The sequence below is a fragment of the Caloenas nicobarica genome, chromosome Z (assembly GCF_036013445.1).
Source record: "Caloenas nicobarica isolate bCalNic1 chromosome Z, bCalNic1.hap1, whole genome shotgun sequence".
NCBI lineage: Eukaryota > Metazoa > Chordata > Aves > Columbiformes > Columbidae > Caloenas > Caloenas nicobarica.
Genome location: NC_088284.1, coordinates 41,590,608 through 41,604,727, shown reverse-complemented (window position 1 = coordinate 41,604,727; position 14,120 = coordinate 41,590,608). Strand labels below are relative to the sequence as shown.

Genomic DNA, 14,120 nt, shown 5'->3' with positions numbered 1-14,120 from the left:
AAACCATATTGCAAACTGAATTCAAAGTTTTAGGCCGTATTTCCAAACTTTATGGAAGATTAGTATTTAGTTTTTAACCGGAGTCACTCATCCTGCTATGAGCCCATTTATCAGGAAACTGCATTACCAGGAGACATTCAACTAAATTGAGCCAGTGTAAATTCAGTTGTGTTCTGCCCCCTTCCTCCTGTGCCTCAAAATCCATTAAGTCTTGTGCTTTCAGGCAGTGTAGTCTATTTTGCTTTATTTCCTGACTAGTTCTTTCTAAATGGTTACAGAGGATCCTCTTCCTGAGTTGTATACTTAACCTCTACTTAAACAGCTGCATTTAAAAAATTAGAGGAAACATAATACATACGCCATAATACTTTGCTGCAACACTTGTTTTAAAATTTTGGTAGAGTCAATGAGTATAGTTCATGTAACCAGATGAAAAGGGTATACATGGCTACTTAAGAGTGCCATGCATAGTCAGTGCAACAGAAAGTTTACATTAACAAAGTAAAGCAAGTGCAGAGGACATCTTGCTCCCTAAAAATTTCCAGTCAACATTGAATAATATTTCAGTAGCAGGCAATATAGTTTAGTATCTGGTAAGAGTGACTAATTTGTACACTACATTCATTGTGCTATATAAATACGGTTTAATAGCATACAATGTTTAAGTTAAAAGGAATAATTAAAGCTATGTCTTCCTACTTTTGATGCTTGCATACATATTCTTCGCTATATTTCAGCTTCTTGGAGTTCAGAAGTCTAGAATTCAGTCAGTTAGAAATGACATAGCATACACAGAAGCAGTAAGAAAATAGGTTTTATTTTCAAATTTTATAGAAAAATATTAACAATGCTTAAAGAAAGCAGCTTGAGAGCAACTTTCTGTATATATTGCAGATAGAAACTCAGGCACTTAAATTAACAAGTATTTTGCTGTTACAAACCCAGCTATCCTGTAATAATTATTCACATTTTTCTACAAATGCTAAAAAGTGAACTTACACCATTAAGATAACATGTAAAATATTTTTAAAAGATGTCTATACTTGCACATTCCCAAGTGTATCTACAGTCAAAATCCCCAAAGGTACTATCCCAGATTATGTGCACATTGAAGTTCATGTTAAACATCCACAGTTCCCCTTAATGTATCAGGTTACTTGTTTTCTTCCACTGCAGTCTCACTTAAGTATTACTTTATAGGCAAGGGGAAATGGGGCTCACAGTCAGCCCAGTTCAGTTTTTTGTTTGTATCAGAGGATTCCACCCTGTTTCATTTGAGTTATAAACTACACATTAAAAATTAGACTGCAAATTTAAGTGTCACTTTTTTGAATATACAAATAGAATATTAAAATGTATGTTTAGGAAGTCAGAGAACACTACAAGTCAAATATTTTAAGTTGTTCAAAAATTGATTATGATCTTTTATATCCAGATAATGGTGTACAAGAACTTTGGTACAAGCATGGTGCTTATTCTTATAGGCTTCTTTTGAAAACCCCCCAATTTGCTGATTATTTATGTGTGTACAGCAGACACCATTTCTGAATCCTTTTGTGACAGGGCTACAGTTGCTGGTGGAGGCTTATACAAACATGCTGCCATGACGATAAAGATGATTGTGATGATTTTGCAAGCAGTACCTGAATGCAAAGAATAGAAGAGTCCTTGTTGCAGTCATGTTCAACAGTAGACAAGAGTTTTTCAGCCATTTATAAAGTTTAACATACTGAATTACACTGTAAGACTTTAAATGGATGCTGTGAACTTCAATGTATTTTACATGAACTGCAAAGAGCAGGTAAAGGCAGTATTCCAGTTGACTTCCGACCCCCTAGCTGCCTGCCAGTTCTTGCTTGCAGCAGCTACTGCCATTACTTCCATTCAGTATTTCTTCACCCCATTCTAGTCTGAAGTGCAAGTCTTCCTTATTTCTTGTTTCAGTACTGTTCAATGCATCCTCTTTGCCACACACTAAAACTCCAAGTACAAACCTGTACTCAACTACCTTAAAAAGTTGTTCCATTTACTCATCACTGGTACCTAGTGGTGTTTGTGCAACTTGGCGGGACAAGGAGAGGGGGAAAAGAGGAGGGATTGTATTTCATGACAAATATGCCTGAGAAGTAGTGAAACCTGAAGTCGTGACTCTTGCTTTTTTAATTTCAAGATTAGATGTTAGCAGTTCAGTTTATGCACTATATCACGGTTGCTAAAAGACAGGACAATAGCAGTTACCACAGATTCAAGCTTAGCCTGCCTTCCCTTCCCCAGACATACATACCTCACACATCTGAAGGGAAAAAATCATTAAACGACTTTTGACTAAAGTTCAAAAAGATTTTCCATCTCTTAATATTAATTTAGGGAAAAGAACTGAAATATGACAAGAGGAAGAAAGCTCTTCAGATCTTAAGCTGCCAAACGACCAAGCCAGACAAGACTGAAATGTGTGCCAATCCCTTAAAATTCAGTATGATAATGTCCAGTGTGACAACGAAGAAAGACCGAAAAGGAAAACTGGTTTGTATTAATGTTACTAAAAAAAAAAAAAAAAAAAAATGTTTTCTAGGTAATTTTTAAGAGCCATTTAATGTGGCCTTGCTCCTTCCATGATATTTACTATTTATGAAAAAAAGTTGGGGTTTTTTGTTGGTTTTGGTTTGGTTTGGTTTTTGTGTGTGTGTTGGTTTATTTTTGTCATTGTTTTGGTTTTGTTTTGTTTTTAAAAAATGACTACTGCTAAAAAATAAAAATGTAATGTTCTATTGTAAAATAATTCCCATATGGCAGTCAAGGTCAGTACATCTATTACCTTGTATATGTACTTAACAAGAAGTAGTCACTTACTTATGCCCATCAGCAGATAAGCCATTCTTTCATTGTCATAAACCAAACAGGCTCCTTTAACTTTACATTCATTAATATCCCACAGAGTACAGCTGTTGTCTATAGCAACACCAAATAAAATTGGTCCAGGAATAGTACCTAAAAAACACAGTAATATGTCAGAATGTTTGAGTTACTTGGAATAGTCTTACCTCATCTTGCTGTATACAATGAAATGCCAAGCTGGTGGGGAAGATAAAATTGGAGAGCCACACACTAAACTTAGCATTTTAAATCAAAGTCATAGGGCTCATATTACATAGCAAGTGTGCCTCTTCCATTGCTCTCAATTAATAGGTAGGATACATAGAGTGTCAGTTAGTTCTTTACATAGCTTTCACTTTATTAAGCAAGAAGTTTGTTCAAAGACTTGAGCTTCTTGTAACTTCCTCAGTTCTACTTGGAAAAGTGTTATTAAAATTAGGAGGGAGAAGGGGTGAGAAATCAGCTAATCCAGGAAACAGGATTTTAACTGAAACAAAAGTCCCTTTCCTCAGATCACATACACTAACCTGGTACAAATGCACAAAACCAAAATATATGTTAATATGTTCAATTATACATTTCATCCTTCAGATGTAGTCAAGCTTCTAGGAAAAATTTCACATAAAATGAGTAGCATTTAAAATTATTCCTGCCTAGAATTTATTAGATTTGTGTGATTTTTGTTACAACGGCCCTTTATGAAGCATAAGTGTTTTGCAGCCACGTATAGCCAATTTTATAATAAACATTCCAGGTATATCATTACACATCTACCTAAGGCCTAAACTGTTCTTGAGCTAACAAGCAGCTGTCCTCACTACAGCTCTTCTGTCCAGAGTCCCTGTGTGATTACTCAAGTCTACAACATAGATATCTTGTTAGTATTGATGCTGCTAGATGCTGCCCCCTTATGTCATGGTCAGTACAGGCAACGCAACAAGTTATATCTTATGCTCTGCAGTGAAGTCAAGAGTTAAAACTGTGCAGTAGGTATCCTACCTTTGAGTAAAATGGAACAGGGAAGCCCTCATACAACACTTAACATCACCTCCCAGTTAATTTCTACCTGTGCAGTTTACTCTTGTTATACTTTATTGGTAGAATGACTTAGATTAATTGGAGTTTCAACAGGTACAAAGCAGAACTCAAGCTGCTAGATATTTGATCTCAAGTGGTACAGAATGGCAACTGTACTGAATACTGACATAAAAATCTAAACAGTAACTGAGCCTCGACCCAGTCTTGAATTACATATGCCATTTAAAAAGTGTTGAAGACTAAAACAACAGTTTAAAATATGCCTGAGAAAATTCAAATGAGTGGTTCAGAGAACACCTACATGTAGCTTTATGTTTTGTTTAAGGTGATTCACTTGTCTTACTGAGATCCTGGAGTTGCTTAGATTTAGAATTTAAGTAGATTTCTCACATAAAACCCAGTAACTAAGAGTGTAAAAGTATCTACAACTTCTATAAAGACTAAAATTAGTCAAAGGAATTGAAAGGGAAGAGAAAAAAGGGAAGACTCCACCTATCCACTTTAAAAAGTACTGGCATGGCCAGTAAGGATACAACTGCATGGGACTGTGTCACTTTCTTTTAACTTCTGGAACTTGAGATGTCAACTACATGAAGCAGTTTTCTATTACATCACTTTTTCTTATCTCAGCTTTCAGAATAGGCTTGCTTCTAGGGGAAGTGACAGCAGGTGACTTTTGCTGAAAGAATGACAGTTACCTCTATTTTGCTCATACCAATAAGAACAAGAAAGGCAAAAACAAGCAAGCATGCCCAATTTAAAGAGGAATTTGAATCTCAGTGGCATCTGCCTTATAACAAGTGTATTCTATAAGTCAAATACAGACTGCTTCAAGCTTCTCTGAAAGATTTTTAATGCATTATTTTTAAGTGTATGAAAACATCAAATAAGCAGATTATTCAGAGGCAAATGCTTCAACAAAGTCATACCCAGTAGTCGCAGAAACACTGACTGTACTCCAAGAGCAAATGAGCGCTGTTTATCTGGCACACACCTGTAAACAAGATTTGCAGTTTAAGACTCAGTAAACAAGTGTTAACTGTTCTGTTTCTCTGCTTTGTCCCTCAGTAAATATGCTTTGTCGTAATATACTCTTTCAACCTCTCTAATTGCAGAGGGTTTTAGAAGTCTCATGTGCAGAACACGTAACAAAAAACTTCAAGAGGAGTTTTAACAAAAGATGGAAGCGACTCCTATAGCTCATCAAGGAATTTTAGATTGAACTCATTTAACAGAACAATATAAATAAAAAGCTAGCTTACCAGCAGCACCCTGATATACTGTTGAACATTTTTTCCCCACAGACCAACCAAGGAATTAAGGACAGCACTACGATGCAATCCTGAGCTACTATTCCTAAAGCAGCAATACATTAATTGAGACTAGGCTTCAGCAAAGCACAGGTGTTTTATTTCCCATAATTTTTTTATATAGTCACCTGACCTTACAATTTATCAGTGTTGGCCTGTTCTATACAAATAAATATATTGATTTAATAACTAGCAGAATTTACTCCCCCTTAGTGCCTACCCATTTCTTTCAGATATTTCTCCAGCAAACACTTTATTCTGACAGTGTCCTAAAGATACTACCATAAAGATTAAATACAACCTAATTTACTTAATTTATACAGGTTAGTTTCAGCACTGTTTTTTTAAACAACCTGTATCATTGAAACACTGTCAGTGCTAAAAACCAAATGATACTCAAGACTTATTCCCTCATTCTGGAGTATGTATAAGGATTAGCCACAGAACAACATCCAAGCTTAGCAGCTATCAGCAGTCACTGTTAGGATCCCCCTACCCATGAAGATGAGTAGATGAAGGAGAAAGCGTTTTGCATAGAGTGGGCGGTTATTTCTAGCACTAGAACACTGTCATGAACACATGGATTTACAGCTAAAGCTGCACAAAACAGGTCCACTGAAAAGATAACAGAATATACTGTAGTAATTTACCTCGCATTCAGCTATTTAAATGAGTTTTTGCAGATTTAAAGTGCTCTGCAGTGCTCTCTTCCATAAAAACTGTTTAACCATTTCACTTGAAGTATACAATAATTCAAAATTCCAGAGGTTATTGCTTAGATCTACATAAAACTGTATCAGCTTAGTTTTCAAGATAATGCACCATTCCAGCATTATTCTGCCCCCACACTATTGTGACAAGGTGTTAATTCCAGATTTGCATGAATTCTGAACAGGAGGCTCCTACAAAGCACTGCTGCAGTGTATCATTTCCCTCCTCAACTCCCTGCCTGAAAAGTTGGAAAAAAAGCATCTGACCACACCCTCCCAAAGCATCATGTGTACGGCGCATGTATAACTATGCACCATGAACTTTTTCTCTCCAGAAGTATTAGAGGTACAAGTCAGATGTCAACATAAAGTGTAACAGCTCTACTTTCAGAATGAGGACAACGTTTAAAAAACAAAAAATTATCTGGCTTTCATGAGTATGAAAGACAGTCAAACCACTGGTTAGACACATACATCCTGTCACATTTTATATTAATGACTACCATACATACAATGTCAATATCATACGAAAGGTAGTCTACAGTTCTTGACAGACTACGATTTTGCAAGTCAGAACTCTGAACTGAGACAGGAATCAAAGGTTGATAACACAAAACTGATAGCTATTTTAATATTTTCTTGGTACAATTTGAAATCCTGCCACTACTGATACACAGGCTACTTGAATATTTTCTTCATCCAAGCACATGGCACTTCTATTCCTTCTTGCTCTGACTAAAAGTCAGGAACGCTCCCATTAAAGAGGGATTTTGCTACAAGTAAGACAGACTTTTTTTTAATAGATTCAAACAGTATCTACTAACCAAATGTTATTACAGAGACAGTGAACAGTGTATGACTGTCCTCTGCTTCGAGTACTGCCTGCTTTCTATACAAAGTACTACAACACAAAATCCCACGCACATTGGTTTAAGTCCACATTCCAAAGTAAAATAAATCAAAGTACTTCACCAATCTGAGTTTTCACAAGAATGCTACCTATTTCTCAGCCCAAAAAACATACCTGAGAATGGCCACAGTTGTTGGAGTAACAGCCATAAATGTAAAAACAACAGCAAAAAAGAAGAAGGTCAGGAATAAAGATAAAAGTTTGCATTGTGTTGGACATTTCCCAGGGGCAGCTTGATAGAGAAAGTCTTCTGAACCAGTTTCTCTTTTTGGTTTCCCAACACAGGAACAGTTGTGGTATGTCTACAAGTAATTTATAAAACAAAATTTAGCTCTAAGAATGATATAAGTGACACTAATATGGTAGATGTTCATTGGGTCTGCACCACACTGAACACAAGAATAAATCCTGACTCTGCAGTATGGCAAACAGCTCATTTCCTGCTGCAAATATGACACTATAACCCTCGTTTTTAAAATTGGTTCATCAGAACTTGACTAATCCAGGTCACCTGGGCAAAAGCTATTTTTGGTTTTGTTATCTAAAAAGACAGTGATAGTCCCCATTTCGTATGAAGCAAGGTTTTAAGTACAAGCATAAAAAAAACTAAAGAAGATTTTAGAGTTACAGGCACAATCATATGCAGTACATAATATTATGCAAAACCACTAACAGAGTGTTGGTAAAATTCTAATTTTTGCACTCAAATCTTATTATAAATCAGTGAAGGTAATGCTGGTTACTGTATACAATTAAGAAATGGCAAGCTACAGTGTTAAAAACAAGATTTACTAAATCTTTATATATATGCAGATATTAAAAAAAATTGGAAATATATAAACACCACAGAAGGTGTCAAGGGTTGGAGGAAGGGATAAAATGTCCCTTTTCTCTTTCCCTGTATGAGACTGGTTTCATTTGCAAAGTGTAACTTCTGAACAAAGTATAGCCAAAAGCTGCAGTTCCCTTACAGCAGGGGATATCTTACATGACCCTCAAAAAGTAATTTTTCCAATACCAAAATAGGTTAACATTAATAGGTTAACTGTTACCTAGTTTATTAACCAAAACTGCTGTTTCTGTGCAATTCAAAAGTTACACTTCAAAAACCTTTAACTCTCCTGACTACTAAACAATGTTAGTTGAACCAGTTTCATTCTTTAGATTCACATCTACATGTGCCACTATTACCTCAAGCCTTATTCTTCAAGCTTATAACACATATCTAGTTACAATAGGAGTAGAACAAACTGGAAACCGCAAAAGTTCACATTCTTCAGAGATGTTAGCATGTCCCAGATCACCTAGCTTGACAGTCTTGTCTATAAACAGGCTGGTTTTTTACATTTGGCTGTGCTTATCAGGAAGAGAGGTGAGCTCTACTCTTAAGCAAGAAAAAACAGAAGCAATGTTGGATTGCTTTTGTAAGCAGGTCAAACAAACAGAATAGTTTTATGTTCTTCATTTACATCCACCAAAGTTTGTTTTCAGATTAAAAAACAAAACCAAACAAACAGTGAAGTGTGAAGTTTTCACAGTAAGAAGTAGTCAGCCTCCTACATTTTCTTCTAGATAATACCTCCTTTCATTTGACACTGGTCCCCAGAGGCACCCTCCGGTTCAGCTTTCCTGCTTTTAGGATCTTCCTACACTCCTTCCAATTCCCTACTCAAGAGTTTGTTGTACTAGTAGAGACAAGCACAGAAAGTCTTTCAGCTCTAGGAAGGCTTAATAATAACCAGCAACTTTCAAGGCTTAAGATTCCTACATCAGGGCAATTGACATTCAAGGTTTGGAAACTCACAGAAGCAGGTTGCCATGCACATAATAAACATTCCATTATGCTTTAAGATCTAGATAAGAACTAGAGTTTAATGTCAAGGCAGTTGCTGACTTCTACTTTTCTGATTGTCAATTCTTTTGAAGTACATTCAGGTTTAATGTAATTTCAGCATTAGAAAGTTTAGTAGAAGTAACATTTGCAACAAAATCCTACGCAAGTGTGAAAATATACTGTGACTGAACAATAAACCCCTACAATGGAAGAAGGCTCAGAGTAAATGGAAAAGGGTGATGTGCCCATAAAGCTGACAGAACAATGCAGACTGTGAGAGAGCACAGCTATTGCAAAGAAAGCTGTGCAGAAAAGAAACAGCTATGTCAGCTGAGCCAATCAACTTGGTGGTGTAAATGTTTCTCCCTGAGTTCCTTAGGAGTGTGAAAGTCTCCCTAAGTTCGCCAGACCAGCATGGCAGGAGTGTGGCTCAGCCCAACATAGGCTATAAAAACCCAGGCAACTAGCAGAAGAATTTCAAAGAGCAATGGGTTTAAGCTGCCTTCAACCCACATATGCCTTCCCAACAATTGGAGAGGCTGAGCATCATGATGGTGAGCAGGTCAGAGACTGGTAATTGGAATCACACTAGTACTGTGACTGAACTGTGTATTGCAATCGCTGTACTTTCCTAAGCGTAAATTACATTTGTATTGTGTTTTCAGTATATTTTGTATCACTTTGCCAAATCAGAAATCCTGTGTAACATCAACTGTCCTGACGTAAATAAATTAGATATTGAACATTACACTCTCCACAAGAGGAGCACCTAAAAGCACCTGGTCAGAGAGTATTGGATTCTGATGCATATCAACATTCATCCTACTTAGACCTGTTATTTCCAATCCATACCAATTTTTCTTGTAGTGACTACAACTTAGATTCAGAAATACTGTGATTTCCTGTCATACCAGTGGAAGAATGCTTTCAATATAAAATGCATTTTGCAGGAAACCAGAACAGACCATGTGAACTATCTTCATAGCATGAAGTACCTTTTTTAAGTTGTTAAAAAGATGTGATGCACATCCTGCGAAACAGGGAGAAAAGTACTGGACTTCATCTCTGCCACAAACTGGGTAGTACATAGAGCGCAAACAGCTGCAATTAGCATTGCATGGTGCTGTTAAGTTATTTGGCATGCCTGTTCTGAAAGGTAAAAGTTAATAGGCTTTTACTAAAGTAATTTTAAATAGCACATTTATAAATAAGTAATGCAGTACTTATAGGATAATAAATCTCAAAATACTCAATTCAGGTGATTTGTGCACTAAATTGTTTAAAAATAAGCTGTATTCCTAGCAGCTACAATTCTAGAGGAAATTCCCATTTATTCTGTACTTATTCCGTATTTGCATGTGTGCGCTATTGTTACTTCCATAGACTATTCCTCCAATTTCCATTCACAAAAGAGATAATGAAATTCTGTGTCCCAACCCAACTCTTCTACCATTTCCTCTGTCCCACACACCTATACATTTGAATTTGTTCAATTTACAGTTTTAAAAAAGAATGCAACAAGATTAAAAGCAGTATTCAGTATTCTTTAGTCTATGGATCATATTAAATGGTTTTCTTCTTGTTCTGGATTCAAGTCCAGTTGGAAACCCACTGTATTTTTATTAACACTGATATGCAGAGTGCCATGACATACAGTCAGTCTTATCACACCCAAAAGGATTCCCTCTGGCTGTTTAGGGAGTAAGTAATGAAGAACAGAATTTAAGTCTTGCTTACTGTAAGTACTGTCAATTTAGGTCTTTACTTCCAGTATAAGCCATAGTATGGCTGTATTCGAAGTAGTCCCACTATATTATTAGTATCAAAAATAAATTTGGGATGTGGGAGGACCTTCCTAAGATATAACTGGAGAGAACAAAAACACCCTTTGTTTTTCTAAAAGTAGTGCATTAATAAGTAAAGAAGCTTCACAGGTTAAGGATTCAGTCAGCTGAAACCAGGATACTGTCACTGCCAGCAGTTTAAATATTTAAATATTGTACTGTAAACTGAAAGTTCCAGATTCATTACCTAAGAGCCAGATTTCTTCAAGAGAATTTAAGATGGTCACAAATCCTATGAGGAGAAATAATTTATCTAGGAATTTAGCTGGTTACTTACACGGAATTCAAACTGCACATGGAATATTAGGGACATCATAACTACATATATATACTTAATTTGGTGGTAGTACAGCTGAACCCTATTCAGTTACATTAGTTCATTTTTCAAAACTAGCTTGCTCTGGCTTAAAGCACCATAGCCAAATGAGCTAACCACAGGTTTGTTCATATAGTGTCTTGTTACCCTATGAGGCATGCCAGGCCTAGAAGTATTTAATCAAATTGGTAGCAACATTTGTCTTATTCACATGTGCAGACAATGTCTCTCTTCCCTGACCTACAAAGAGAGACTGAACCTGTAGTTATTCATGGTCAAAGATTAAAATAACAAAGAAATACACTTTAGTGTATATAGGTTCTTATGACATGGACCTTCTTGTTCTAACATCGTTTTTCTAAAGAGGCCTAGCAGATGAGGCCATTAAATGGTCTTTAAGAGCTCTACAGGTTGGGTGTTTTTTCCACAGCAAAACAAAAAAAGGAGTCAGAGATCTGTAGGAATGAACTGAACTACAGAAATAGTCACTCCATTTCTGTTCAGGCTTTCAAAGAAACGCTGGGCTAAAGAATTTGGCAAAAAGAATTACTTAGTCTAGTAAACACTTCAAATAAACTACATTAGTTCTGCTTATAGCCTAATTTAGTTATAAGCAGAGCTACCACAAACTATATACTTTGTTCATTTACATACAAACTCAAAAGTGATCTCAAACTCACGAGGTTCTTGTACTAAACTTACAAAAGCTTTTCTCAACCTTACACCTCCAGGCTATTTTTCAACAGAAAGAGACTGCTTGCCATGAAGGATTTCTTAAAAAAGTCTCCATAAAAATGAATCTGTATCAATTTCTAACTCAACTCTCAGAGCACTCTCATAATTTATTCTTTCAGAAGCATTTGCTCAATAGCATAAGCAGGAATTAGAGGCTTGGCTATTCTTTCACAAGCTTACAAATGTGTCAAAGCTGCTACTACTTATTTTAGTTGCTTATCGCTCCATGGAAAACAGTTTCAGAACTGGCACTATCTTAGTGCCACTAACTATTCTGATGCAGGTCACATGTCCAACAAGCTATGGTCCAACATATAACAGTGAATTAGATAAAATGGATAGTGAGTATAATGGATACTAAGTAGAGTGAGTTACTTCAGGATTGGTTAACTCCAAATTGCTATAGATAAGAGATCTTCAGCAACACTTAAACTACATAACTGCTGAAGTTACACAAACCTATCAAATAAAACTTAACTGCATTTAACTTAGGACATAAATCAATTTGGCTGTACCTATTGTCAGCTGCTCATTATCATAGGACCTGGTATAGAAATATGGATAGCTTCATATACTATTTTCTATATAACCTCTTTAGTATTCAATTGCTACACAGAAATTCTTTTGCTCAATATGTAACTATAAATTTTCCACAACGTCCATATCCTAATTTTCACAGTTCTAAGGTGTCCACGGTAATCTTACAGCTAGCCTTTTTTTTCAGACACTGAAGCAGAGCTATGTTTTAAGTGTCAAATGTCAACACTAGCCTTTGAAGATACTGTCAATTGATACAGCATGTTGTAAAGCTGGAATCAGAATCAATGGTAACTGGGGCTATTGGGCTAATGTAAAGAAAGCTATGCAGAAAAGAAAGAGCTATGTTGGCTAAGCAGATCGACTTGTGGTGTAAATGTTCCTCCCTGCGTTCATTAGGAGTGTGAAAGTCTCCCTAAGTTCGCCAGACCAGCATGGCAGGAGTGTGGCTCAGCCCAACATAGGCTATAAAAAGCCAGGCAAATAACAGAAGAATTTCAAAGAGCTTCCAAAGAGCCGGGCTTTAAGGATTTTTTTTTTCCAGTCAGCGGGATACAAAATTTGGTTTATTCCTTTTATATGCCTTCTGGAAAAGGAAATACAAATGAATGGTTAAGGCATCATGGCATGAAATTTCTACCCTGCTAGAAAACATGAAGCCTGTCTTCAATCACTGCTGCCTCTAAGCCCTCTGAATCTCTGTCCTATTAAGCTAAGGTTATCTATTCCACTGTTTTCACACTTACCTAAATGAGAGGCGTGAAAGATATCTGGTTCTTCTTTCAAGTCACTTTGCATTTTTTGGGAAAAAAATTGTAATATTTGTAAGTTATGTTTATGTCAATGCTTCCCTTAAAGGACCCAGGAAAATTAGTTGCCTTCATCTTCTGTGACATTTGTGCACTTAGTTGCCTCCATGAGTAAGATGTGATTTTTCTGCAGTCTTCTATTTGTTATATGTTAATTATAATGCAGTCAAAAAGCATGGTAAATATCAAGTGAAGAAATTATTTAAGTCTAACTGTTGATTAGATGTTTATCGTTTTTCCCTAGAAATATTACCAAACTGGATGCGCATTACAGGATACAAAACCAATTTCTTCCTCAACCCATCTTCTGCATTTCATGGTGCACTTCATGCTGTTATGTCAGTAAAATCCTATTCCTCATCCTACTTAGGTTAAAATGTCTTTTTATGCACTAGTGTATAACTTACAGATTCTGCTTTTGTACAAGGTAGAGGTGCTTAACCCTTTTCTAAAATGGGAGATTTAGGGAAAACAACAAAAAAAAGTATTGGTAGGTTATTTACCCATTTGCCTGGCATGCTGCTCTTGCTTATGATTTTTTCGAACAGCAAGTAGCAGTTCCTAGCTACCAGCCTACTAGAGCTATTTTGCACAACAGCACCTGGCTCTTTGGGAGACCCTCAAACAGCTGGAGCTGCCTCTGGTTCTGGCAATTCATGACAGAACAACTGACCACTCGAGAGCACAGTTTTGGCACAGCTAGCTACCTTCTTCTTGCTCTTAAAGACTGCTTATGCTACTTAAAGGTATTACAATTGAAGCATTATAAACTTATAACTAATTCCTTAATAAGGCATGATCGGGCATTTTATACAACATAGTGCCTGTGTTGGTGATTGGATCACATATATTCAATGTTGAAGTTTTAAAAGTGGACCTAGAAATCCATTCTCTAAAGAATGCTTATGCTTGCAGATATCTCTTTTTCATCTTGCTTCATTTTTACTTTTCTTAATGTTTTTCCCCTACAGTCATACTGGTTTCCAGAGTAAGCTTTGTACACATCAACAGGAAGAACATTCATCCTAGAATTTCTATTACAATTACTACAAATACTTAAAAATGAGTGATAGACTAAATTCTCATTCCTAATGAGAATGATGTTTAAGGGAAAGAAAAGTACTAATTGTTTAGAGAAGTCTTTCCTATACATGTTAGCCAAGAATATTTTGAATTATATTTCAGTTAACCATGTTAGTCCAC

The 14,120-nt window shown here is 36.1% G+C and overlaps 1 protein-coding gene across 1 annotated transcript in view; it reads right to left on the bottom strand.

Annotated features, from left to right (window-relative positions):
- Positions 1-1,518: 1,518 nt before the first annotated feature.
- LOC136002330 (solute carrier organic anion transporter family member 4C1-like) overlaps positions 1,519-14,120 on the bottom strand; it is a 36,023-nt gene continuing 23,421 nt past the window's right edge. Inside the window, exons 9-13 of the mRNA XM_065657256.1 lie at positions 9,672-9,825; positions 6,957-7,144; positions 4,842-4,906; positions 2,851-2,988; positions 1,519-1,643 (exon numbers count right to left, since the gene is read on the bottom strand). Of these exons, the coding sequence (XP_065513328.1) occupies positions 1,519-1,643; positions 2,851-2,988; positions 4,842-4,906; positions 6,957-7,144; positions 9,672-9,825 (670 nt within the window). The remainder of the gene's footprint in view (positions 1,644-2,850; positions 2,989-4,841; positions 4,907-6,956; positions 7,145-9,671; positions 9,826-14,120) is intronic.